General features: G+C 42.7%; 2 protein-coding genes across 2 annotated transcripts in view; both read left to right on the top strand.

Annotated features, from left to right (window-relative positions):
* GLOD4 (glyoxalase domain containing 4) overlaps nucleotides 1-17,649 on the top strand; it is a 19,986-nt gene extending 2,337 nt beyond the window's left edge. Inside the window, exons 2-9 of the mRNA XM_006891083.1 lie at nucleotides 2,140-2,189; nucleotides 3,554-3,674; nucleotides 9,004-9,148; nucleotides 12,688-12,824; nucleotides 13,806-13,892; nucleotides 14,155-14,268; nucleotides 14,355-14,441; nucleotides 17,584-17,649. Of these exons, the coding sequence (XP_006891145.1) occupies nucleotides 2,140-2,189; nucleotides 3,554-3,674; nucleotides 9,004-9,148; nucleotides 12,688-12,824; nucleotides 13,806-13,892; nucleotides 14,155-14,268; nucleotides 14,355-14,441; nucleotides 17,584-17,649 (807 nt within the window). The remainder of the gene's footprint in view (nucleotides 1-2,139; nucleotides 2,190-3,553; nucleotides 3,675-9,003; nucleotides 9,149-12,687; nucleotides 12,825-13,805; nucleotides 13,893-14,154; nucleotides 14,269-14,354; nucleotides 14,442-17,583) is intronic.
* A 5,233-nt stretch (nucleotides 17,650-22,882) lies between these two features.
* On the top strand, nucleotides 22,883-27,573 carry GEMIN4 (gem (nuclear organelle) associated protein 4). Its single transcript, XM_006891009.1, has 2 exons — nucleotides 22,883-22,892; nucleotides 24,416-27,573. The coding sequence occupies exons 1-2, from the start codon at nucleotides 22,883-22,885 to the stop codon at nucleotides 27,571-27,573; spliced, it is 3,168 nt and encodes a 1,055-aa protein (XP_006891071.1).
* Nucleotides 27,574-27,960: the final 387 nt, after the last annotated feature.

Raw genomic sequence — 27,960 nt, forward strand, 5'->3', positions numbered from 1 at the left:
GTTGGGTCTCCCTTCTTTGGGATGGGAACAAATATAGACCTCTTCCAGTCAGTTGGCCAAGTGGTTGTTCTCCAGATTTCTTGGCACAACTTGGTTGTTCTTAGTTTGTATTAACTGAATCACTCCCTCCCGAGATAAGCATAAAGAGGAACTTGGCCTTATCTGCAAAAGCCATGATCCCTTGTTTTGTTTTATACTTTGTTATGATTTTACTTTGTTTACCTTCCTTATGATTCTCAGTAAATACTCAGAGAAGCATGGCTTGGGGCTTGAGTGGAGAACTGCTAGCCCCCTGTTTTTCACGCTCTCTGTTCTATATCATTCCTGGTAGTCTGTCTCATTATTAATAATTATAAAATTACTTTACCTTCGGTCTGCAACAGATAATCAGATGATGTTGTTGTGTGACCCATAGCTGACCCTATGGTGGGAGGATTTTTCAGCAGTAGTAAATCACTCAGGAGGAGATTGTCCATCTTTCTCCCATGGATTTGAACTGCATACCTTTGTATTGGCAGCATAATATCTTAATGCAAAGCTACCAGAACTCCTTAATTAGATAATTAGTTGTTGTTGTTAGATAACATTGAGTCAAACTTGACTCTTAGCAACCCTAAAAACAACCCTGTCCTATCCTGTGCCATCCTCTTTTGAGCCTATTGTTGCAGTTACTGTGTCAGTACATCTCCTTAAAGGTCTTCCTCTATTTTACTGATCCTCCATCTTTCCCAGCATGATGTCCCTTTTGAAGGAATAGCCAGCCTCTCCTAGAAACATGTCAAAAATAAGAGAGCTGAAGCTTCATCATTTTTGTCTCCAGGGAGCACTCTGGTTGCACTTTTTCCAAGACATCATGGGAAGGTCAGTACTCTTCTCCAGCACCACACCTCAAAGGGTTCAGTTCTTCTGTCACCCTTCTTCATTGCCCAACTCTCAGATGCATAGCAGGTAAGACTGAGAAGACCATGGCCTGAATCCAACACACCTTAGTTTTCAAACTGACATCATTGCCCTTTAGTATTAAAATACTAAACTGACAGTGAACTTTCCAAGATCAGTACATCTCCTGATTTCCTGACTGCTGGTAACAATAGTTTTGATTGTTAATCCAAGCAAGATTAAATCATTGACTGCTTCAGTCCTTTCTCCATATATCATGATGTTCTATTGGCCCCATGGTAAGGACATTTGTTTTCTTGATGTTGAGATATAATCCATACCAAAGGAAGATATGCCAAAGTAAAAGAGCTGAACAGAATATTCCAAAGGGCAACTCGAGAAGCCAGAGTAAAATATTACAACAAAATGTGCAAAGAGCTAGAGTCAGAGAATAAAAAAGGAAGAACTCACTTGGCATCTCTCAAGCTGAAAGAACTGAAAAACAGATTCAGATCTTGAGTTGCAACACTGAGAGATGCTATGAGCAAAATCTTGAATCATCATCAAGATCATCATCTTGAAAGAAACATCAAAAGAACATGGAAGGAATTCCAGCCAGTGGTAATGAAGGATGAAGTTCAAGTTGCACTGAAGGCATTGGCAAAAACTAAGGTTCCAGGAATCAATGAAATAGCAGTTAACATATTTTGACTAATAGATGCAGTCCTGGATATACTCACCAGGCAAGGATTCTGAAGCTCTGTCTCTCTGACATACTTTGGGCATGCTGCAAGTCATTGGAGAGGGACATCATACTTAGAAGGAAGGAGAGACAGTGCAAGAGAGGAAGACCCTCAATGAAATGGATTGACTCAGTGACTGGGCTAATGAGTCTAGGTGTGTCAGAGATAATAAGGTAGGCTCATGATAGAGCAGGGTTCAGAGCTGTTGTATAGGGTTGCTGTGAGTCACAAGTGGCTTGACACCACATAACAACAACAATGTTGTAAGCCACGCTTATCCTACTACACAGCATTGCCTTACAGTCTAAATTGTTTTCACAGTCGGCATGGCTGCTTTTCCTTCTTTCTTTGCTTCAAACCTGGGAAAAGAACAAAAATCATTTTATCTTGGTTTATTTTATAAGTAAAGCTTGCAAGTTATGATACCACTTTTCACTTTTTCATTTTTTGGTTTGTGCTGAACAGGTTGTGTGCATTGTTAGTAAAACTTTACTGTTTTTTTAAATTCCCCTTCCAGATTCTTCGACATGAGGAATTTGAAGAAGGCTGCAAAGCCACCTGTAACGGGTATGGCATCTTGTTTCGTAAAACCTCCTTTAGACTGGGTAATCTTGGGTAAGTAGAAGGCAGTTTCCCAAAGTGAGTATAAGGCAGTAGAGAATGTGGAGCAGTGATTTGTGGTAAGACTGAAACTATCAACAACTTCATCTAACTTGGATCTACAGTCAGCATGCTTGGTACCAGAAGTCAGGAAATCAGGAGATGTATTGCACTAAGAAAGTCTGTAGTTAGAAACCTCTCCAAATTATTGAGGAGTAATGACATCAGTTTGAGGACTAAGGGCATCTGATACAGGCTGTGCTCTTTGCAGTCACTTGCTATGCACTTGAGAGCTAGACAGTGTATATAGGTGACAGAAGAATTGATGCCTTTGAGCAGTGATATTGGTGAAGAGTACTGATCATCCCTTAGACAGCCAAAAGAACAAATATGTCTTGGAGAAGGTGCAGCTGGAGTGTTCTTTGGAGGCCAAGATGATAAAGCTTCACCTCACATACTTTGAGCATGTTGCTAAGAGGGGCTGTTTCTTGGAAAGGGGCATAATACTCAGAAAGGCAGAGGAGAGGAAGACCTTTGACCAGGTCGATTGACACAGTGATTACTGCAGTGGACTCTAGTGTGTCAGGAAGTGTGAGGATGGCCCAGGATAGAACAAGGTTCAGATCTGTTGTATATAGGTTCACTATGGATTGTGCTAGACTTAATAGCTGTGACAACAATAACATCTTAAGAACGCAGATAGATACATGTTCTGAATGAAACAATGTCTAGGAAATATGTAGTAAGCTCAAAAGCCATGGCAAGCTGAAAAACTCCAGAGAAATTTGTATATTTATTGATGGATTTTTTTTTAAAGTCATACTGGGGGACTTCATTTAAAAATTCTGTCCCCTGCTTTAAACAAAAAAACAAAGTCAAGTTGGTTCCAACTTACAGCAATCCTCTCGGACAGTAGAACCGACCCCTGGGGTCCCCAAGGCTATAAGTCCTCACAGGATCTGACTGCATCATCTTTCTCCCATTTAGCAACTGAGGGGTTCAAACTACTGATCTTTTGGTTAGTAGTTCAACCCTTAGCCAATTATCCCACCAGGGCTTTTTGTCCTTTGCTTTTAAAAAAAGGGAAATGACATTTTCCCTGGAGTAAATTCCCTCTGGTAGCCTTTGAAAACTGTAGTGAGAAATCCCAGAGCACTAAGGAAGCACTGTCCACTTAGCTACTCTCAGAAATATTTGTGGTCATCTCTTCCTTGTGGACATTTGGCAGACTGAGGTGGAGGGGTGACCTATCTCCGTGCTCAGTAGTCTGGAGGAAACCTGATACAGATTTTACCTGTACTCACGGGGCTTATTTGCTTTCCTTTTTCTAGACCTTATGATGGAAAATGGAGTAAAACAATGGTGGGATTTGGGCCTGAGGATGATCATTTTGTTGCAGAACTGACTTACAATTATGGCGTCGGAGACTACAAACTAGGCAATGACTTCATGGTAACTATCGTTTTATTGTAAAAGATGTTTAACAATACTTTCTTTTGAGATTATAAGTATAACTTTAGGTCTATGACTACTGAATTGATGGCTTTTAAGTACAGTTTACTGATTTTTTTATGTTGTGTTGTTAGGGGAAAGAAGGACTAGCTGAGCATCCTTAGCTCAGAACAGGTTTCGGGATGATGTGTCTTCTCTTGACGTTTGTAATCAACATGAGATAGCTTTGGAGGATGAGGTTCCCTTAGGGTATGACTGGACTCTGGGAGCTGGAGAAGCCAGGGGCATTGGCCTGGTCAGGTACTAGTCACCATCCAGGAAATATTTTTCTATCTACTGATGTGTCAAATGCTATAATGGTTACCCATGGTGGGCAGTGTTTGGTGGAGCTCCCCAATTAAAACAAGCTTAGAAGCAGGAGTGCCATCCACTTCCAAAATAGCTTGCCTCCGGAAACCCTATGAACTTGGAGAAATGATGAAAGTTATACAGATGTTCAGGTCTTTCGTTCATAGGGTCAGTATGAATTGTCTACGACTCAGTGGCACTTAGCAACAACATCAACAACAGGCTTTGCTATTCCTGCTGTGTCTAAAATAACAATGACTTCTAGTTGGGGGTTTTTGTAAATATTTCAGAACTTTTGGTTAGCAGCCTAACAGAGACCTCCTGCGCCACCGGACTCCTTATTATAGTCACGGTTGTTGTGTATCATCGAGTTGGAACCAACTCATAATTGACCCTCCAGCAGGTTTTCAGAGGCAATAAATTGTATGGAAGGAAATTGCCCATCTTTCTCCCACAAAGCAGCTGGTAGATTCATTCCGTGTCCCTTTAGGTTGGAAAAGCAACTCTCACCCACTAGCTTCTGCAGAGTTTTCTTATTATATCCATTGTTGTTGTTAGGTGCCATCAAGACTCATAGTGAATATGTATGTGCATAGATTGTCCCTGGAGTCAGATTTAGGAAGTTCCTTCTTGGTGTATACTTCTCGGGGTCTGTAAATTGAAAAGTCTCCGTTTCACATGTTTGCTTTAAGTACTACTTATTTGTTAAAATACCCTATGAAATCATCAAAGCTGCGTAAAAAAGACTTACATGTTACTGGAACGAGTCATTCACATTTTCCTCTTGAGGCATTTCCTCATTTATTTTAGTACCTGTTTCTTAAAGCTCTTTTTAGAAGCTGCTAAGAATGTGATGGAGCTCAAGTCATGCATGTCCTTTCAGAGTTTAGAGTCTATTGGAAGTTAGCATGCAATTAGAATTCAGTGTGGCTAGGTCTCTAACATGGAAATACAGCTCTTTTTGAAATGTAGTAAGCCTTATTCTACCAGTTCTACCACCAGCCTCCCCTCCCATGCTATTCACAACTTCTCCACTGGATTGATAATATGTTGCAATGGCCACACTGATAATACTCCCAATTATGGTGAGTTTTGTTAGGGAGGTAACAGTGCATATTCAGGGACACTCAGGATACAGTCCCTCCGTCAGGACAGCCTCTTTTCAGGTGTGCCAAAAGGCAGGTTTTTATTTATTTGTCCCTTTTTCATGACCTTGACTTCTGTTCATCCTCCACTTAAGGTCTTAATAAAAGACCTTTGTAGTGCTTGCTCTGCTTGGGGAAGTGTTACAGAGCTTTTTTTAGTTCTACCAATTATGTATCCAAGGCATCCTCAATCCACTAGCTGGTAAGCCTCCTGCCAAAGGACACGCAGCTCTGACACTGTGTGTGGGCAGAGTTGTCTGTGAAGAGACCCTTCAGTGGGTAGAGAATCTCCTTTTTCTACAACCTATGCCACCACTGGGTTTTCCCCCACAAGGTACCCTCCGCCTCCAGGATGTTAGGGCTCCACGCCTCCAGTCAGCACTGGGATCTTAGGTCCACGGGACGCACTGCACTCTCTGCCTTGGCTTTCTTGATGGTAGCAAGATCCCCACTTCCCATCTACTAGACAGTTCCGTTAAAGCCTGATGGGATGGCAAAACTGACCAATCCCCATATTAACATTCTACACACCTTATTTTCATAGTCCCGTCGAGAAAATGCCATTTTACCTTATATTATTAGCAAACAACTCATCCAGGTGGTCCACAGACACTTAACATTTACGTAATCCTGCTCAGCCGTTTGGTGAAACTGTAAAGAGCAAAGCAGAGAAAAGCCACAAGGAATTCATTACATGCAATATTCAAAAAAGGCATTATTTGACTCATTAAAGTGTATTTCTTAAAGAGGATGTCAGGATATTTTTGTTTAAGGTTTAAAAATCATCTTACAGTAGTAGTTCCAGAAACTCATCTATTATCCATGGCTCAAGAAAGTCCAGATTCCATGAAAATGTAAAATTCTGTTCTGCATTTCACTGCTTTTGATCAAGATTCTGTAGACTCTTTGATCAAATATTCAGTAATGATAATTGGACACCATCCAGTTCTTCTGGTCTTGAGACAGAGGAGGCAACAACCTGGATGAATTTTGAAAGTATAACAGACATCTTTCTCCAAAGTCGCCCAGCTCACAACTGGAGTCTGTTCTTCTGAGACCCTGAACTGAGAATCCAGGTGATCCATGCTGGATTTTAGACCTCCAGAACTATAATAGTTAACTATTTATAGCTAATAAATGGGTATTGTTTTGAGAGACCTTCCATTCCTTTCCCCCACCAAGAGAGTAAATTTTTAAAATTGCTTTTGAAACGGAGAAGTCTGTGCTGTGGAAATTATCAAAAATATAATTTTACACGACAGCAAGATAAACAACCCAGTTGCAAAATGGGCACAAGATATGAACAGACATTTCACCAAAGAAGACATTCAGATGGCAAACAAACTCATGAAGAAATGTTCAAAATCCCTAGCTCTAAGAGAGATGCAAATCAAAACAACTATGGGATATCATTTCACCCCAGTCAGAATAGTAAAATTCAACTGAACAGCAAACAGCAAATGCTGGCGAGATTGTAGAGAAACTGGAACCCCTTATTCACTGTTGGTGGAAGTATAAAATGGTGCAACCACTATAGAAGGCAGTATGATGCTTTCTCAAAAAGTTGGAAATAGAAATACCATTTGACCCAGCAATTCCACTACTGGGAATATTCCCTAAAGAGACCATAACTGTCACCCAAGCAGATATATGCACACCCATGTTTATCGCGGCTTTCTTCACGATAGCAAAGAGTTGGAAATAACCCAAGTGCCCATCAACAAACGAATGGATAGAGAAGCTCTGGTATATACACACAGTTGAATACTATGCAGCATTGAAAAACAAGGAACTCATGAAATATTATACAAAATGGGTGACCCTGGAAGACATTATGTTGAGTGAAATAGCTCAGTCAAAAAAGGACAAATATGGCATAATGCCACTGTTATAAAACAGGACTCATATCAGGGTTGGGGGAAACTGAGAAGAGAGGGGATAAATGATTTACACTGCATTGAAACAGATGATGGAGAGAACTGTTTAAAAGGAATATATGGTCAGGTATTATTTACTGACAAGAGTCCCAAATAAGAGCTGCATAGTAAAGTGGACTGGGGGAAGGGATCGTATAACAATGAGAGAATTTTTTAAAAAAGTAGACTTTTATCCAGAATTTATAGGAAAGGTCTCCCCAAGAAGCCAAGACCCAGGTAGAGTGGGAGTTAGTCAGACACAGGGGAACAATTCTTTCCTGAAGGAACAACATGTATAAAAAGTTAAGAGAACCTGGAAACCATTCATTTAGCTAGAGCTTGGGATTTAAAAGACAAAAAATTATAAAATGAGGATAGAGAGAAGTATATAAAAAAGAGACCTTTAAGAGCTTTGTATGTTGAGTTTGAATTGATCCAGAGAGCAGTGACCAGCTCTCCAAGAAAAGTGGTCAGGGAGCTCTGATGGTCTAGTGATTAAGACTTTGTGCTGCCAACCTAAAGATACACAGTTCACATCCACCTGCTGTAACTCAGGAGAAAGATGAGAGTCTCCTCTTGTGTGAATTACAGCCTCTGAGAACCTGCTGGAGGGCCAGCCAAGAGTCAGTTCTGACTTGAGGGCATGTAACACCACCACCATCCAGGTTTGGAGCGTTCACTCTAGCTGTAGAGTGAACGATTTGACATGAATGGAGGTGCAGAGGGGCTGTTTTCCCAGTTCGAGCTGAGGATAACCTTGTCGCTAGGGGCATAAGGATATATTTTTAGATAAAGAATATTTTGGTAGTGGGAATTATTTAAAAATAAAAGCAAAGCATCTCCAAAACAGCTATGAGATATCAGTCAGAATAGCAAAATTTAACAGAACAGCAAGCAACAAATGCTGACAAGGTTGTGGAGAAACTGGAACTCTTATTCACTGTTGGTAGGAGTGTAAAATTGTGCAACCACTGTGGAAGGCGGTATGGTGCTTTCTCAAAAAGTTACAAATAGAGATACCATTTGACCCAGCAATTCCCCTACTGGGATATACCCTAAAGAGACCGTAACCAACATCCGAGCAGATACATGCACACCCATGTTTATTGCAGCTTTGTTCACAATAGGAAGGAGTTGGGAACAACCTATGTGCCCATCAACAAACAAACGGATAGAGAAGCTGTGGTATATTCATACAATGGAATACTACACTGCATTGAAAAACAAGGAACTCATGCAATATTATTCAAAATGGGTGACCCTGGAGGACATTATGCTGAGTGAAGTATCTCAGTCACAAAATGACAAATACTGCATGGTGCCACTGTTGTACAACAGGACTGACATCGGGGTTGGGGTGGGGGAGACTGAGAAAGATGGGTTCAATAATGTATACTGCATTGAAACAGATGAGGGAGAAAACTGTTTAAAAGGGATACACTATTAGGCATTTTTGTCATGACAGGAGTCCAGAGTGAAGGTTGCAGAATGGAGTGGACCTGGGGGAGGGTTTGTAAAACAATGAAAGAATTTTTCTTTTACTTTTCCAAGAGGGTAGTGTACTAGGGGGGAGGGTTGGGAGGGGAGAAAAATACAACAATAAATGAATGGAAACCCCCCTCCCCAAAAAATAAGCAAAGCATCTCAAGGTGTGGGCCGATACAAGATCAAATTTCTCTGACTGGATGTATAAAATAAAGAGATAATATCTTTGTTATGAAATAGGTTAAACTTCCCTGCCATTTAAATTTCTGTGATTTGATTCATGGAATTTTGGATCTTTGTGGAGGGAAAAATAGCTAAGGCCTCATTTTAAATCACTAGGTGAAAGGCAGTGGGGGTTCTGCCTCCTTGTCTCGCTCTAGGAAAGATCTGCCATGCTTGCCTGCAGTAACACTCTGCTGACGTTGTTTGCCATAGGGTATCACACTCGCCTCTAGCCAGGCTGTCAGCAATGCCAGGAACTTGAAGTGGCCCCTCAAAGAAGTTTCTGAAGGTGTTTTTGAAACTGAAGCCCCAGGAGGATATAAATTCTTTTTGCAGAATCACAATCCACCTCAGTCAGGTAACTATATGGTGGCTAATAAAAGTTCTTGACTAACAGCTTCTTATTGGGAAGAGAGAGGAAGCCAGATATTTATTTATTTTTTCTTTTTATTCTGAAATGATGTTTTTCCTCTGCCAATGTTCCTGTTTCCATAAAATGGATACTTTTAACCTCAGAGCTGGTGCACTTAGAAGGCATCTCAATGATTCTTTTCCACGGGTGCAGAAGGTGGCTTGTGTCTATTTAGAATATGTTCAACTGTAAAGTACAAAAACCCAGCTTATATTAAGGTTTTGAGGTTGGTTGATTTGGCATTGCCATCAGGAACCCATACTTCCTCTTCTCCCTGCATTGCTTGAGCTGGTTGCTGGTGGCTATAGAAGTGCTGCTAATACCAGTTAGTGCTGCATCCTCTCATTCACTTGTAGTAGGAGATGGGGAGCTCAATTACCTATTGTTATCTTTTTAAAAAGCAGAGCGAAACTTTCCCTAGAATGTTCCACCAGACTTCCAGTCAGATTTGACTCATTTCCTGCTTCCAAGCCAGTCATTGGGCCAGAGAAATAGGATTCTCCTGATACCAGTCAGTCACACTCCTGGAACTGAGGTCAGTATCCCGAAAGATAATGCTGGCACCTAGAGAGCAAGAGCTGAATACAAGGCAGGAGGCCACCGCACTGGCTGCCACAGCTGACAGGAAACTTGCTTTGCATGTTTTGTATCCTGGAAAGGCATCCTCATCATAGACGTACGGACAGGTGCATTTTTTTTTCAGATGTTCCCGGTAGACCACTCACTTTTACAGAAGACATACATTGGTACCTGTTTCTGCTAACAGAAATTCTGAGAATTCACTTGGGGGCAGGGAAAGTGACTGTACTAACCAGCATTCAGCTTTTGTTTTACAGTAAACTGTTAAAAAGGTAATATGCAACCCAGGTAGCGAGAGTGGTGTCACCAAGCTCCTTCCCAGGATCTGTGCTGTCTGTACATTATTTCTACTTTATAAAGGCTATGTACTAACCATGTCAGTCCTGCTTTTGCTGCATGTTCATTTTATTTTAGGGAGTATGTGTTGTTTGATAAGATTTGGTAGATGATTTTTGGGGCCTGGGAACACTCAAAAAATTTTCTCCTATGAATTAATGGCAATTGTGTTTTCATTTTATGTCACTTTGGCTTACTGAAAGTTTGGTAGGAACACTACTTTCAGATAGCAGGGAAATCTGTATTTAATCCACACAAATTCTACTCTCTGCCCTGAGAAGACAAAAACTTCATTGGTAAATATCAAGGGCAGCTCTGCCCACAGTCTTACTCAGAACATATGTCCCACAGTGGCCCTAAAATGGACATTTCAGGTATTAGAAGAACATGTATTCTCTTTGCTAACTGCTCAACCTCAGGCCCCAAATGTCCCTCATGCTGAGTCTGACTTTGCTACATCTGCTCCGTCTAGTGCTTAGCAACCCCTTCTGGTGTGGGGCTATTAGAGGATTTATGGAGAGCTGGTGGTTCAAGGCGATTTAAAGCATTTTTATGGGGGTTTTTTGTTTACAGTTGATTGTTACTTTACTTCCTGATTTTAAGCCCTGACTCCTACACCTCCCCCCCCCCTCCAAGTCTTAGGGTGTTTCCGTATTTAAACAAGGAAGATATTGAGTATTCCTGCTTAAAGGGCACTGACTTTTTGTTTGGGGTGATGGAAAACTTTTGGAAACAGTGATGATGGTTGCAAAATGTGATTAATGTCACTCAAGTGTACACTTTCTTTTTTTTTTTAAAAAGTAACTTTTTTTAAAAAATTTTTTTTATTTTATTTTATTATTTTTGTGTGCGTGTACCGTCAAATCAGATCTGACTGGTACAGGAGGAGATTGCCCCTCCTTCCCCGGCAGAGCATCTGGTGGATTCGAACCGTGCACCTCTGGGATTGTAGTTGCAGCTTCTTGCCACTAGGCCACCAGAGCTCCCCTCAATTGTACACTTTCAAATGGTTAAAATGGCAATATATGTTACCACAATAGTGTTTTTGTTTAAATGCTTTAAACAGTAATGAAGCGAGAGTCGTATCTCAGATGATTTTTGTCCCCTTTTGGGTAGTAATTTCTGTATAAAAATATAATCAAGTCTGTTGGTCTCGCTGGCAATTTAGCCTCCCATTGAATCATTCACTCTGATGTAGTTTCACCTACTTGTTACCATTTCTGCCCCTGCCTCCCTTCAGGTTCCAAGTCAGCAGGGACTTTGTTGTTTTGGAAATAAATGGCGCAAACTGCAGTTGAATTCTGAAAGCCAGAGGCCCCGGTGAGGAATAGCTTACCCTCTGACAGTCTTTCAGAACTGCTGTTCCAGCATGTAGCACCGAGGCACTGAGAACCTTAAAAGCAAATAGAATGCATTTGTCAAACTGTCAGGTGTAAACTTCGAACAAACCTTCAGAAAGTCCCTTTATATAATATAAAAAGTTTCCAAGAATGTGAAATGTTTTTAATAAAGCCTTTATTCTCTTTTTAAAAATAATTGTTTTTTCCCTAGATAGAAAACAATAAAACATTACTCATATATCCAGAGATAACCACTGTTATCGTGATGTACTATATCTTTTCTAACTTTTTTTCCAAATAAAGACCTATGTAAATAAGCTTTTATTCCAATATAAAAGTTCCATTGTATTGTCTTGTAGGAGTATAAAAAATTCTCTGGTGTTGCATCTTTATGTTTTTCAACTATTTTATTGTTACAAACAATACTGTTTTGAATGACTTTGTAATGAAAGCCCTTTATGTAGCCCGTTACTTCTTTAGTCACCTTAATTATTTCTTTCCTTGCTCTTTCTATGCAGTGTTTGTTGTTGTTGAAAATATACAAAGCAAAACACAAACCAATCCGTTCGCTGATTTCTGCATGTACCATCTAGTGACACTGATCATTCTAAAAACTGTGCGTCTTTCTCAGCCTGCTTTTCTGAGTTGGTCCTCCTTCATTAAATCCACCCCTCCCTAACATCCCTGACTCATCTGCCCATGTGCTATTTCCACTTTATCTCATATAGATAGTTCTTTAAAGAGCTCAATGCTTGAAGGCAGCCTTTTTATTTCACTAGTTAAGCTAACCTTGTTTAGTTTTAAGAAGAATTCAGATGTTTTGGCTTAAAGATTATCTCAGGCAATCTCCTCAAGTTTGAAGGATTCATCCAGCCTTCATGGCTTCAGGAAGTCTGGATTCCATGAGAATTGAAACTCTGTTTTGCATTTCTTCCTTTTGTTCTGGATTCTTCTCTAATAAGGTTTAATGAAAAATCTTCACCTACCCAAAAATATAATTGATTATCTGTATTATAATATTTTCTTATTTTAACATAATCCTTTAACTCCTAAGGAATACATAAAGACTTAACTTTTTCCCGTGTAATTGTCCTAATGTTATTTATTGAATAATATCCTCTCTCCTAACCCTGTAAAGATCCCTTCTTTTCATAAACTAAATCTTTATGTATATGCAAATCTGTTCTTTTCTGAACCATTTTTTCTACCTGTCTTATTATTACCCTACAGATCCTGTCCTAAAAGTAACGCTAGCAGTGTCTGATCTTCAGAAGTCTTTGAACTACTGGTCAAATCTACTGGGAATGAAAATTTATGAAAAAGATGAACAGAAGCAAAAGGCCTTGCTGGGCTATGCTGACAACCAAGTGAGTCATTTTGGAGATAAAAAAAGACTATTGTTTTTAGTTTTACAAGGCTCTTTGGTGATGTGGAGCTGAAGCACTCAGCTGCTAACTACAGGATTGACAGTTCAAGAGAAAGATGAGGCAGCATGATTCTGTAAATTCTTACGGCCTAAAAACCCTGTGGTTCCACTCCTTCCAGTAGGGCTGCTATGATTTGGAAGTGATTTCAGTGGCTATAGGTTTTGGGTTTTGAGTTTGACTTATAAGTAAGGGTAACATAAGGATATTCCCCTAGTTTCTCTAGTGAACCAGTATTTATACAGATAAACAGAAAGAAGAAAATAACAGTTAACCCCACTACCCAGGTAGTACCTTGTTTGTATTTGGGAATAGATACTTATAAAAGCTGATTTTGATGAATCAAAAGAGAGACAGAATGTAATGCTGTAGTGATGCTTTTCTTTTCATCTTTAAAAGTCATAAATAAGTAGCTTAACATTTGAGTGTACTTTGTACCTTACACTTTGACGCAGCCTACTCATAGGACTTTTCTTATGGATGTACTCATACATGTACTACACAAAGAAATATGTACAAAGATTATATCTGTTGCTGCATTATTTGAAATAGCAAAATATTAGAAACCACTTAAAGGTCCTGTAGATAACAGAAATAAATAATAATATATTTATCAGTCACTGAATGACACTATCAAGAATGTTGAAGCGAATCTTTGTGCATGGAGAGGGTAGCATTAAAGTGAAGAAAAATGAGGGGCAGGATATGCGTAAATGATGCTTTGTGTTTGTATGTGTATGTGAATATGAATATACTGGGAATATGCTCAGTCGATTAACACTTACTACTAAATGAAAGCAGGAGGGATATTTAATGCTTATTTTATACCTATACATACTGCTTAGATTTTTTTTTAAACTACCTGCATGCATGTCCTAAAATAATAAACTTGAAAAGCAAACCTACTTTCTTATTTCTCCTCAGTGTAAGCTGGAGCTTCAAGAGGTCAAGGGTGCAGTTGATCATGCAGCAGCTTTTGGACGAATTGCCTTTTCTTGTCCTAAGAAAGAGGTAATGGCCAGCACCAGGTCTTTAATGAATGTTCTGTGACTGGCTGGTTCAGCCTCGCTCAGAACTCTGGCCCGCCCTTCTCCAGGTCGGTTCTGATTATGACTTTGGTATCACATTCAGCAATTGTCCTGAGAATGGCTGAGATAATAAAATCAAACAAGTGGCGCCTGGGCTCTTGCTGGCTGATATGATAGTCCTCCACAGCTGTGATGGGGGTCGCACCTGTCCCTGAGCTCATTCTTGCTTTTCTGTTTTCCCTCAGTTGCCAGACATAGAAGAATTGATGAAAAAGGAGAACCAGAAGATCCTGACTCCCCTGGTGAGCCTGGATACGCCAGGAAAAGCAACGGTCCAAGTGGTCATCTTGGCTGACCCCGTAAGTATCATTCAGGCTGCTCCAGAGGTTTCTTCTGTTTTCCTCAAGGTTTTTTTTTTCCAAATTTCTTTTCTCTGTTGGTATAGGATGGACATGAAATTTGCTTTGTGGGGGATGAAGCATTTCGAGAACTTTCCAAAATGGATCCAGAGGGAAGCAAATTGTTGGATGAGGTACAGCTTCACATACTTATTATCAGATTCACGTGCTTGTTGTATTGAGATGACTTTTCAGCCAAGGACCTCTGTCTCTGTTACCACCTATCTGATCTTTTGTCTGGGCTCAGCATTTATGCCTTCCCACTACATCAGGTTGATCGGGGAACCTCTGCCCCTGTGTAGATCACGGTCCTGCGTAGTTAGTGGAAATGCCTGCATTCCATCCTCTTAGGTCTTGGTCATCTCTCCTCCAACCTCAGCACCAGCCTCTCCCTTTCTAGTTAGTTGTTCTCTCCAGCACATATACAAGCTCCAGTATCGCCTCATCTTTTTTAAAAAAATCTAATATTGACTCATCCCTTTTCCATTTCTAGATTTCTCAAAAAGAAAAGCTCTCTATTCTGTTTCTGCTTCTTCCTTCCTAATGTCCATCTCCCCGTTTTGAACTGGCTCCTTAGGCTCAGTGAAATGTCGCTTGTTGAATTCATCAGGGATTTCCATCATGCCAGGTAGCAACTTGTCGCTGTCAATTCACCAGCAACTTAACAGTGACAACCTGATGGGAGTAAGCACGACGGAGACGCCACTCTGGCAGAGGATCAGAGAGTCAGTCCAGCTCAACTTTATTAGGCTAAGCCCTCACTGATATACACAGGAAGACAGAATAGGGTGGGCTTACAGACATGGGACATGTGGATTGATCAGGAGAACCTCAGCCTCATGCAGATCACTCCTGGCTCAACAGACGCGGCAGCTGTCTTCCCAGGTGGTGAGCTTTCTCAAGCTGGTACAGACAAACACAGGGGAGCTTTCTCTACCCTGTATTAAAGGCTGTTGGGAGGCTTGCACCTGTCTGGAGCTCAGGCCACCCGTCCTGGCCAGAGGCCTTCCTTTTCTCCCCAACATTCTGCAACAGCAACTACTTTTTTAGCCTTGTCGAGCTAGATATTTTAGCAGCTCCAAGTAGTGACAGTTGTTGCCTTTCCAGCTTCTAGACCTAATGTGCATTCATTCCAACTTCTATACCCAGAGTGCATTCATTGAAAACTTTGCTGTATGATTGAAGGAATGGAGCAATCAGTGCAGAGTTTGTCACCCAGTCATTGAAACCAGAATCATCTAAGCCAGTTTTTTATTTTAAGAAACATTTAATAAACTTCTAAATTTTAGAATATTTTTATATTTATAGAACCGGTTTCTTCTGATTTTAAATTTCTATCAGCTACTAGTTACCAAGAGCTGTGTTCTTCCTCTGAGATCTCTTGTTTCTCTCTCTCTCTCTCTCCTTTTCTTTTAAAAAGGCCCTTCTCAATTGTAATATTTCAAGCAAGGCATTCTGCTGCTTTCCAGTCAGCCCCCGCTTCCTGCTGTCAGCATTAATTTTCCAAAGTATAAATCCAGTAATTTTCAAAACTGTTTAATCCTTTGATAGCTCTGCACTGCCTCCAAGATGCATTCCAGACTTTTTGACAGAGCAGTGTAATAGATCTGTTCCTTCCTATGCTCCAGTATCCTGAGCTGCCTCTTCCCAACCTGTACCCCATTCTGTAATATAAACAGTGCACTATTTATATTAAGTAAGATATATTTTCCTGCCTCCACCCAAAGATTTGTTTTTCCTGCTCTCTTCTCCAACTGGCCTTTTGAAGATTAAGAAAGCTTCTTGGAGTCTCCACACCAGAGTTAGTTTTATTTATGGCTGATGAAAGACAGCAACTTCTCTTGGTGGATGTTTTATCTGATCTTTAATTCTTAAAAACTTTTCATCAAAATGAAAATCAGGTACCACTAAGATTCTATAGAGAGGAAATCCAGCACTGTCTTGCTGCCCCTCTGAATCCTACTACCCAGAGGCGACCGTTTTCCTGTCTCCTCTGGTACATATTTTTAAATAAAATGTAGGAGGCTCTAGTGGCCATGTACACAGAAGCTGCACTGCCATCCCTAAGGCCTGTGGTTTGAATCCACCAGCTGCTTCAGAAAGGTGGGGAGTCTCCTCCCATATGGTTTAAAATCTCTGAAAACTTGCTGGAGGGTCAGCCATGAGTCAGTTCCCGCTCGACAGCACACAATGATAACAACTGAAATATGTATGTAGTACCATGAACTGATTGTCTGTTGCAAGCATCATTGTTGACTTCTGCTGAAAGTACTTCAGTGTACTGACACTGTTTCTCCTCCCCCCGCCCCCGCCAGTTAGTTGCTCCTTTCCCTTAAAGCTGATGTCACTTTGTTCAAGGTTCTATTATAGCACATGCTCAAAAAATGTACCCACACACACACACAGACACAATCAGATAAAGCAGTGATTTCCACCCCTGAGTCCTCGGCTACTCGATATACTTCTCAAAGCCTCAGTGTGTATGTCTCTGCTAGTACCTTGTACCACTGTAGTACCACTGTAGTACCTTGCTCATAACTTTAATCATCAGTTTTCTTTTTTTTTTTTTGTTGGATTTTGGTTTGGGGGTGGGGTTTTTTTGGTTTGTTTTTTTTTTAGTTTGGGGTGTTTTTTCCCCCCAGTTTTCTTAATCTATATCTGCAGTTACTTTTTTACTTAATGAATAAATGACTCTCCTTACCTGTTTCCTAGCTGTTTACCATATGCTTCGTTGTATTAGAAAGTTTTTTTCTTGTGTGTTGTCAAATTGGATCTGATTGGCACAAGAGGAGATTGCCACTCCTCCTTCAGCAGAGCATCTGCTGGATTTGAACTATCTTTGGGATAGACAGAAAGTTTTAAGATACTTAGGTTCCAATCCTGACTCTACAAGCCCTTCTGTGTGAACTGTAATAGAACTCTAATGAGAACTAAAACATTATTAAGGCTTCCTTTTGAGTTAAGGCATCTGAAACTACACAATATTTCTGTCAGTGGAATGGGGTAGAAGAAAGCACAGAGGGACTAGTTCTAGGCTAAAAGGGCAAATAACTTTCATATTTGCTTTCTTCAGCCTGAGTCTCAGGAGGACTGAAGATTCTGGGGGGCCTACCGAGACACAGAGTGGCAGAACTTTATGTTCTGCCAGCGACCCCGTGTCCTGGCACGCTCAGTCCATTTAACTCTAAAGGTTCATTTCATTTTGCAAACAGTCCAGTCAAGGCTTTTATTCTACAGATTTTGAATTAATATACATCCCTATTCTCTTTTCTGTAGGCAATGGCGGCAGATAAGAGTGATGAGTGGTTTGCCAAACAAAATAAACCAAAGGCTTCAGCTTAACATAAGACGTTTGGAACCAGCCTTTATGACTCCTGTCCAGCCCCTGTGAGCCTGATGTGCCCATTCATAGTCAATGCCCTTCTAAATTGGTAGTATCCTCTACAGGCTAGGAGACCAGGATAATAAAGATTTGGGATTTCTAGTCTTAGAAAGTTCCAATTCAAGATAGGAAACCCCAGTATAATTGGTCTAAGTAGAAGTGGACCCTGGCTGTAATCTGCTCTGTCACTGGAATGATACAGTCCATCCTTAATTGGAGATAGAATTTTGTTGATCTGTGAATCATATGAAATTTATGAAAGCAAACTATCCCAATAAATCCAAATCACTTGATTTTAACAGTCATATTCAAGCACCTGATGAAGAGCCAGTTAACATTAGGCCATTGCAATGCCTTCTTCTCAGATCTTAACATTGGAAGAATGATAATGGAAATTATGGACAAAAAGATTTGGTCGCTTGATACCCTCATTATCCTTGCTGTTTAAATTTTGTTTTTTGAGTTCAGTGTGTTGAACGTTTCCACATATTCAGCTCCTCACTGGTTTGTTTCAATGTTTTCTTCCAGTTTTTCCTTTAGTTCTTTAGAACAAGTATTTTTTTTTCATCACTAAAAACATGGGTATGAATTATAACGATAATGGTCTTAAGTACTCTCAGTTTGCCTCTGTACTGTACCCAGGAAATAGTCAAAGTGAAAAATTTGTTGAAATTTTTAATATAAGATTATCATACTTAGAAAACATTGTCAGTAGGATTTATTGTTCAGTGATGATATATTTAAAAGTTTTGTGTATTTCAGTGGGAAAGGAAATTTTTTATTAATATTAAAAATATATTAATGAAATAAAACCCCAAACATGGGTATGGAAGGCAAAGTTTAAACACAGCATCAGTCTTGGAAGTTTAATTGGGATGGGAAAGGAGGAAGAGGGGAGTGAAATTAATGGATGAGTTGAGTGGAAAAAAAAGGCAGGATACAAAGGATTAATTTGATATAATTATTTAATTTACCAACCAATGATAACTAATATTTTAAAGCAAAATATCTTTGAATGATTGTATGAAAAAGCAATACGATTTGTAAACATGTCAAATAAAAATACAAATTTAAAAGCAAGATTATATTGAGTATGTCTGTTAATTTTGTGTGCTCCTGTTATCAGGTTGCTATGGAGTGCTCTTTGGAGGCAAGAATGATGAGGCTTCACCTCACATACTTTGCGCATGTGCCTAGGAGAAGGACATGATACTGGAAAGGGTGGGGGGTCCCTCAGCAGGTGGATTGATATGGTGACTTCTGCAATGGTCTCTTGTGTGTCATGAAGTATGAAGATGGTGCAGGATAGAACAGGGTTCAGATCTTTTGTTCATAGGGTGGCTATGAGTCATGCTCAGCTCGATGGCACCTAACATAACATACTACTCTTTTGAGACTTGTATTTAAAATGGTGACAGGTTTAAATCTGAAGGGAAAAATGAAAAAAAATTTAACCTAGGAGTTAAGAAATTCAGAAATGTGCCATCAAGTCACCTGCGACTCATAGTGACCCTATGTATAATAGTTCTGAACCTGTCCTATCCTGAGCCAGTCTCACTGTCTCCAGCACAGTCACTGTGTCAATCTACCTCATCCAGGGTCATTTCCTGTGTTGTCCCTCCACCCTTCCAAGCATGATGTCCTCCAAGGATCAGTCCCTCCTAAAAATGTGCCCAGAGTATGTGAGATGGAGCTTCTAAATCCTTGCCTCCAGAGAGAAACTTGATTTCACCTTCTTCAGGACAGACCTGTTTATTCTCGACAGTCCGCGTTATGCTCAATACTCTTATTCAGCACCGTTGCTCAAAGGCATCACTTCTGTCATCCTTATTCATTGTCCAGCTCTCAGATGCATTGCATAGCAAGTAATTGCGAAGACCATGGCCTGGATCCGGTGCACCTTATATAAAATTACTTTTAAATCATAACGTCAGTTATTCTCCCTTGCAGGGTTACCTATGGAAATTTCTAGATGAGTTCTTGCTCACTTTGTTAGAAGGGTAATATCTAGCTTCGCAGTACTTGTCATTTAGCTTTAATGTCTCGTCTCTTAGGGAATCAGTCAAATATTTCAAAACAAACCAAGTTATACTAAGTGCTCTTCATCTAGTTAATTACTTTCTTTTTATACAAGCAAATAATAAAAATCTTAAATAATCAGATAAACTTGTTCTTTTGTACTATGTGAATTCTCAGATTTTCTATTAGATTAATTCTTGAGTTAAATCTAGTCTTTGAGGGAGGAACAAAAATTTTTTTCCATTATACTAACCTACTGTGTGACATGGTTTGTTACAATAAAATAGGTGATTTGTGTACGTACTGAGTGATCAAATAACACACGTTAGAGCATTCTTTATCTTAAAATAATACAATTTTTTCCTCATATAGCCATGTATGGTAGAAATTAATGTTATTGTTTACCTGACACATTTTGACCTTGTAACAGCCTCCTTTTATTTATTGCATTGCCAATATTTTCTTTCCTTGTTACCTTTTATTTTTTCCTAAAACCATTTAGTGTACCACTTGGACTTTTTATCAGAAATCCAGAAGTTTGAGTTCTGCACAGTTACCACCATGAAAAAAATGTTAAAATGTTATATCTTCTTCACTTACTATCTCATTGTCCTACATTTTACATGTAACAGTGGCTGTGATGGGTGTGTGTTTTTGTGATCTGATGTGTTTATCTTCCATTTTTGTATACTATCAATTTTCAAGTAATGGCGTGGTCTTTGTAACCTAATCATGTCAGTACATGAATGGGTATACATTCCCACCTCTGAGGATGAGTCTGGACAAGAATGGGTATACTTTCTCACCTCTGGGGTGAGTCAATTACAAAATGTTACTTGGTGATGCTTTTTCTCAGGCTGGTAAAATTGGTTAGCTCTTTTAATTCCTCTGTTTTCATTGTAATAGTTACATCATTTTAATTGGGGTTTATAAGTCCTAGTATATATTGCAAGGAGCTCTGGAGACCTAGTGATAGGAAGCTGCATATTCCAATCCATCAGCTGCTCCATGGGAGAGGGATGGGCAGTCTCCTTTTGTGCACTTAACTGGCTCTGAAAACATGCTGGAGGGTCAGCTGTGGGCCAGTTCTGACTGAATGGTACACAACAACAATATATATTTAAGGAGCTCTGGTGGCCTACTGGTGAGAAGCTGCATTGCAATCCTAGAGGCACACTGCAGATCCACCAGAAGGATGGGTAATTTACTTGTGCAAAAAAAACTGCCCCTGAAAACCCACTGGAGTGTCAGCTGTGAGTTGTTTCTGATTCAATAGCACATAACAGCAGTGACATGTAACAGCCCATTTTCCATGTGGCCTCCATCCAACTTCTTCACCAGATTTAATAATAACATCTTGCTCCTACTCCGTCCCTGTTGACTCCATTTCCCCTTTACTCCCCATCCCCACCCCCAACCCCAGAAAGTGTAATCACTTGTTTAAAATAGAAAACATCTGCTTTAGTATTTCTCAAGTGCAGCATTGTGAGGCATCAATTACTACTCTGTATTAACACATAACGTTTGACTTCTTTCAATAGATATAACTTCATCGAGTCTGCATTCCAGTGGTGTCTTTGGGTAGCAGGGTCTGGAAAGATGGCCCCATTCCTTCCTTCTGTACTTTGAACAACACAGAGCAGTGAATCAACAATAACTGAAAGTTGGAATCCACTTGGCCACTCTGGGGGAGAAAAATGTACAGTCTCCTCCTATGCGATTTATAGCCTCTAAAAACCCATTGGAGGGTCAACTATGAATTGGTGCTGACTCAATGGCACCTAACATGAAGTTCAACCTCCACCCCTGAACTCCTGCCAAATACTCATTGCATTGGCAATATAAACTGCCGAGAACTCTAGCTGAACAGTTTCCCAAGACTTGCACAGGCACTTCAGTTTGATTTATTGATGTCTCAGCTAAAATGTTACCATTTCAGGACAGCTGAGCCCTCAAGGTCTTTCCAGAGATCTTAAGGTTTCCTTTCCCAGAGGAGCCATACTGCTTCTCTGTCCACCAATCTGTCGTCCCTATCCAGTCTCCTTTTTCTTTAGCTCTTCCACTTTAGCAATATAGAACCTCATCGCATCGGATTTGTTCATCCCTTTGTTCATGTTCCACGCCTCCCATTTGGCCTTGGCTTTGACGTCGGAGGCAGGCGGGGTGGGGATGTTGCAGTCACCCTCAGTGGCCTGTTTGTAGAAGCTGTACACCATTAGCTTCTCCTGATCGCTCACAGGACCCTTCAGCTCCTTGATAGCTGCGCAAGCCAGCTCAAATTCCACTTGGCACATCAGGTTGAGCCGCTCTCCCGCTGCCTTTTCTAGCTAGCTGCCTTTAGGAAATGCAAAGAATGAAGAGTTCAAAACGTAGAAGGCTAAAGACGGTAGGAAAGGGGGAAATGGAGCTGTATTTATTCCCCTAGTAAATCCGAGTGTGAGGAGAACGCAGGATATTTTATGAGTTTTCTCTGCGAATTCCAGACTGCCAACTGGCAGTGCATTGGATTACATCTGCCCTTTAAAGATGTCTGTTTTAGCCCAGTCATTTGCTGGGAATGATCACACATTAATTTTTCAAAAGCCTGTTCGCTCCCTTAAAACTGAGGTCGGTTGTTATGCGGAAGGCTGTGTGGGATGAGAAGAGTTGAGGGCATTTGTGTGTTTGTGAGACACGGAGACCCGCTGGGGCAGGAAGCCACTCAATGTGGCACTCAGTTTTTGCGGGTTAGTGAAGGTATAAGGGGCTAAGAATGGGCTAATGGTAGGCGGACTGATAATCAGTAAGCAAGTCTCCAAGGTACGGGTGGCGGGGAAAGCTTGGCTGACTAGGGCTGAGGATAGGAAGGGAAGCAGCCGGAGGGTCGGGGCGGAGCACACACAACGATGGGAGGGACCTGCTGGTACCTGCTTCTTGGCTGGTGGGAAGACTCTAGCCGATAGGGGGCACTGCGGGCTCGACGCCTGCTCTCGTTGGTGGGAGCCGCGCTTGCGCGCTGAGCAGCGGAGCGCCGCCGCTGTCCTGGTTGGGCGGAGCTGAGACTGTGGGCGGGGATTAGGACGCGACCCTTCGTACCGCCCCCCCCCGCCCCGCCCATTGTGGCGTGGCGCCTGCGCTTTACTCACAGCCGGGGCGGGGGGAGGGGCGCCGCGCGCCGCTGCCAGCACCGCCACCATGGACTTAGGTGGGTTTACGCGCTCCTCGGTCCTGTGTCCTCCTTGGGCTTCGTCTCACATCCGGGAGCCTGGTGCTGCTTGGCCCGCCCCCTCTTGCTTGACAAGCTCGTCGGGCCCCCACAAACCATCTCTGTGTTGGGTGGAGGTTTTGGAGGGTGGGAATGTCCTTAGAAACCCAAGACTCAGAGGCCGATTTCTGCCCCTGCTATTTGTCTCGCCTCTTCCTCGGGGCCTCTTTCCACGTGAAAAGCCAAGCAGATGTGAGGTTAGATTTCCTGAAAGTGAAAAGGGGTAGTCCACGTGGTTTGGAAAAATGCGGGCTCGGAGGCCTTGGGGAGGGATGTCTTTGGCGCGTCAGTTGAACGTAATGCCTGCCAAGTTCTTGGGCAAGTTTCTTACCCTCATCAGATTTTCTCATCGATTAGGCGGGAGTGTGATGATGGGTATCTGTGGCATTGAGCTTTTGGGAGTTCACGTGTGTACACACAGTGCTCATCAAATTGGCGGTTGTGGGAGGGATTGCAGCTGGGAGAGTGAGTGAATACCTTTCAGCCTCCTAGATTCAGGTTCCTCTTAAGCATGGTTGGGAAAAGGGAATGAAAAACGGGTATGAACTGAGCCTTTCTCAATCGTTCCGTCTTGATGGATATGCTCTTAAAGGTGTACACGGATAGACTGTCGTCCGGGTCCCTATCATTCAGAAAGATAGAGCTTGGAGTGTGTGGAGCCCTGCAGCTGTGGGGCTGTCGTCCCCAACCCGACCACTTTGTAATTTGTGACACCAAATTCAGTGTTCCTAGGCTTCAACGCTTTGAGCCTAAAACGGAAATATCCACGCTCCAGCAGAGTTTTTGAGGAGTAAGAGATTTGTGTGTACCTAACACAGTACCATGTGCAGAGTAAGCATTTCATAACCTAAAGACACCTCAAGGAGCAGCCAACCATTCTGATAAAGCACTTGGAATTTACCCAGAAATGAACAGCTGGGGGGGGGGTAATTACTTAAGGCTGTCTCTGGAAGGCAGGTATACCTGTGAGCCAAACATCTGCTCAACGGTTAATAAATTTACAGAGCAATAAAACTAGCCATGCTTTGGGGCCTTAGGGGAACATCTTGAGGCTTGGTTTCAGGGCTCCTGCCTCTGGGCAGATGACTCCCAGAACTGAGCTTTTGGTTTGCATTGCTATTGTCAGAGGACACTGCCACCTTCACATTTTACCTCAGACTTAAGATAACCAAAGCTAAACTTGAATTCCTTCCAAATCTGTTGTCTCCTGTGTTGCCTATTTCTAATACTGCTCGATGACCACCTACTTCCCAGCTAGAGAGCTTGCAAGGTATTTTTTTATTCCTAAGTTAAATCGCTCCAAACTCTGCAGCAACTACTCACCATCCCCTCTTCCTTTCCCACTGATTTCAAACTCTTTCTCTAATGCTGACAGTGACAACCTGCCTAAGTGCTGTATCTCTGACTTCTGTTTTGAGTTGTGATGTTTTTTATCACTTCCTTTCTTATCTGACCTCTTGCAGGACCCTTGAACATCTGTGAAGAAATGACTATTCTGCATGGGGGGTTCTTGCTGGCTGAGCAGCTGTTCCGCCCCAAAGTACTTGCAGAACTGACCAAGTCCGACTGGGACCGTGTTGGGCAGCCCATTGTGGAGGCCTTGAAGGAGATCTCCGGCTCTCAGCCCATTGCATGGAAAAAGAAAGCGCTCATCATCATCTGGGCCAAGGTTCTTCAGCCCTGCCCTGCCACCCCTTCTGACCTAGAGACCTGGTGGAAGGAAGATGTCTTCTTCTCGGTTGGCAACATGCTCCCCACCATCAATCACACAGTCCTTTTTGAGGTCTTCAAGTCCCTCGAAGCTTCTGGGCTTTTCATCCAGCTGCTGATGGCCCTGCCCACCACCATCTGCAGAGGAGAACTGGAGCGCTTTCTGGAGCACATGACTGCTGACACTTCTTCCAAGGATGTGGCCTTTTTCCTTGACATCTGGTGGGAAATTATGAAACACAAAGGCAACCAGCAGGACCCCCTCCTCTCCCAGTTTAGGACAATGGCCCTTAGGTACTTGCCCTCCTCAGATGAGTTCTGCCACCCTCCGAAGAGGTTTAAGTCAGATCCAGACGTGTACCCTACCATGCCCTTGTTGACCATGCTGCTCAACGGACTGAAGCAAATCCAGAGTAAAATCGTGTGTCCTGGCATGAAGTGTTATGCATTAGCGAATCTGGCTGACATGCTCACAGTGTTTGCATTGGTGGAGGAGGACCCTCAGGAGCTGTCTGTCACTCTGTATCTGGACAAACTGGCTACTGTCATCTCCGTGTGGAATTCAGACACCCAGAACCCATATCACCAACAGGAGCTGACGGAGAAAGTGAAGGAAGCAGAGCGGGACGTCAGCCTGAACTCCCTGGCCAGGCTCCCAACCCAGACACTCTTCCTTGGGTTCGAGTACATGCACCTCCTGTTGCGGGAGTGGGGGGAGGAGCTGCAGGTCATGCTCAACAGCAGCCAGGGGACAAATTATGACAGCTACCGGCTGTATGACAGTCTGACTTCCTTCAGCCACAACTTGAAGCTCTATCTGGAAACTACCACCTTGTCTAAAGAAGAGAGGCAGATGGTCTTGGAGTTGGCAGAGCATGTCAAGGACTTCCTGAGGCAAACTAGCAAAACGCTGAAGAGCAGGAGCTTGGGGAAGGACATCACCGCCTCCATTGCCATGGCCATTATTGAGCAGAAGATGGACCGGCACATGGAAATGTGCTACGTGTTTGCCTCCGAGAAGAAGTGGGCCTTCTCAGACGAGTGGCTCACCTGTCTGGTCAACAACAGGGCTCTCTTCCGAGAGCCAGGTTTGGTGTTGAAGCTTCTGGAAACAGTGCTGGATGTCAGCTCCTCTGACAGAGCTGTCCCTGAGTTGCAGATCAAACAAGTGGTGGACTTGATCCTGGAATGCTATGCCGACCTCTCCCTGCCAGATAAAAATAAAGTCCTCTCTGGGGTCCTGCATTCCTGTGGGCGGAAGGGACTCTCTGAGAAGTTGCTGGCTTATTTGGAGGGTTTTCAGGAAGACCTTAATACCACTTTTAACCAACTCACACAGAGCACCTCTGACCAGGGTTTGGCTAAAGCAGTAGCTTCGGTGGCCCGCCTGGTGCTCCTGTACCCAGAACTGACAGTAAAGAAAATGTGCAGCATGGCCATTGTCAACGTGGGCACTCACAAGTTCCTGGCTCAGATTCTCAGCGCCTTCCCGGCCCTCAGGTTCATGGAAGGGCAGGGTCCAGACCCAACCCACACATTTGTGGTGTCATGCCTTAAAGAGACAGTCTGGGGTAAGATTGCCACTCCCAAGGAAGAAAAGCAGTTTTTGGAGTTCCTGAGCTGCCTGATGAAGCCTGTGAAGCCCCATGGGATACCCGTGGCTGCGCTGCTTGAGCCAGATGAGGTGCTAAAGGAGTTTGTTCTGCCTTTCTTGACGCTTGACACTCAGCAGGTTGACCTCAGCCTGAAGATCTTCATCCACACACTAGAAGCCAACTCGTGCTTGGAGGAATACTGGCTCCAGACCTGCTCCCCGTTCCCCCTCATTTTTAGCTTGTGCCAGCTTCTGAATTGCTACAGCAAATACTGGCAGCTCCCCAAGGACAAGCGGTGCCTCACTCTGGACGGGAAGGATGTAGCGATCCACATCCTGACGGTCCTCTGTGAGATCGTGTCTGCGAACGCAGAGACCTTCTCCCCCGATACCTGGGCCAAGTCGCTCTCCTGGCTCCACCGGAAGCTGGAGCAGCTCGACTGGACTGTGCACCTGCGACTGAAGAATTTCTTTGAGGGACACTTCAAGTGTGAGGTGCCAGCCACTCTCTTTGAGATCTGTAAGCTTTCTGAGAGTGAGTGGACCTCGCAGGCCCACCCTGGCTATGGGCCAGGCACAGGGCTTTTGGCCTGGATGGAGTGCTGCTGCATCTCCAGCAGCCTCTGTGAGCAGATGCTCTCTCTGCTGGTGGTAGACGTAGGCAAACCAGAGGAGGTCAGGCTGTTCAGCAAGGGCTTTCTGGTGGCCCTCGTGCAAATCATGCCGTGGTGCAGCTCCCAGGAGTGGCAGTACCTTCACCAGCTGACCAAGAGACTGTTGGAGAAACAGCTCCTCCACGTCCCATACAGCCTGGAATACATTCAGTTTGTGCCCCTGCTCAACCTCAAGCCCTTTGCCCAGCAGCTCCAACTGTCTGTCCTCTTCCTGAGGGTTTTCCAGTTCCTCTGCAGCCAGAGTTGTCGTAACTGGCTTCCTCTCGACGGCTGGAGCCACGTGGTCAAGCTTCTTTGTAGCAGTCTAACCAACCTCCTGGACTCCATTCGGTTGATACAGTCAGTGGGTCCTTGGGCCCAAGGACAAGAACAGGACCTGACCCAGGAAGCCTTGTTTGTTTACACGCAGGTCTTCTGCCACACCCTGCACGTCATGGCCATGATCCCCCAGGAGGTATGCGAACCACTCTATGTACTGGCCTTGGAGATCCTCACTTGCTATGAAACACTCAGCAAGGCCAACCCTTCCGTCAGTTCCTTGCTGCAGAAGGTGAATGAGCAACGCTTCTTAAAGTCCATCGCCGAGAACATTAGCCCAGAGGAGCGACGCCACACACTGCTGCAGAAGATCAGCAACTTCTGATCTTTGCAGATGGAAAAAAAGCCAGGCTTCAGTGGGCCAGTTTATGGGGTCTGGGGTCAAGAAGCACAAGCCTACAATGTGACAGTGTAGTCAAGTTCTTTTATGGCAATAAAAAAAAAGTGTAAAGAAAATAGTATTTGTAGCATACAAATTATAATAAAATTCTTTTGAATTTCATCTGGTCGTCATCACTAGTCTGTTGTTGTTGTGTTCTGTCGAGTTGGAACTGACTCATAGCTGATCAGTGGGTTTTTGGAGGCAGTAAACCACACAAGAGGAGTTTGCCCATTCTTCTCAGAGTTGCCGGTGGATTCGAACCTCGTGCCTTTGGGATTACAGCACAGCTTCTAAACACTCAGCCACCAGAGCGCCATCATCACTAATACA

The sequence above is a fragment of the Elephantulus edwardii genome, unplaced genomic scaffold, assembly GCF_000299155.1.
Source record: "Elephantulus edwardii isolate Elephantulus edwardi_28Jun2011 unplaced genomic scaffold, EleEdw1.0 scaffold00094, whole genome shotgun sequence".
NCBI lineage: Eukaryota > Metazoa > Chordata > Mammalia > Macroscelidea > Macroscelididae > Elephantulus > Elephantulus edwardii.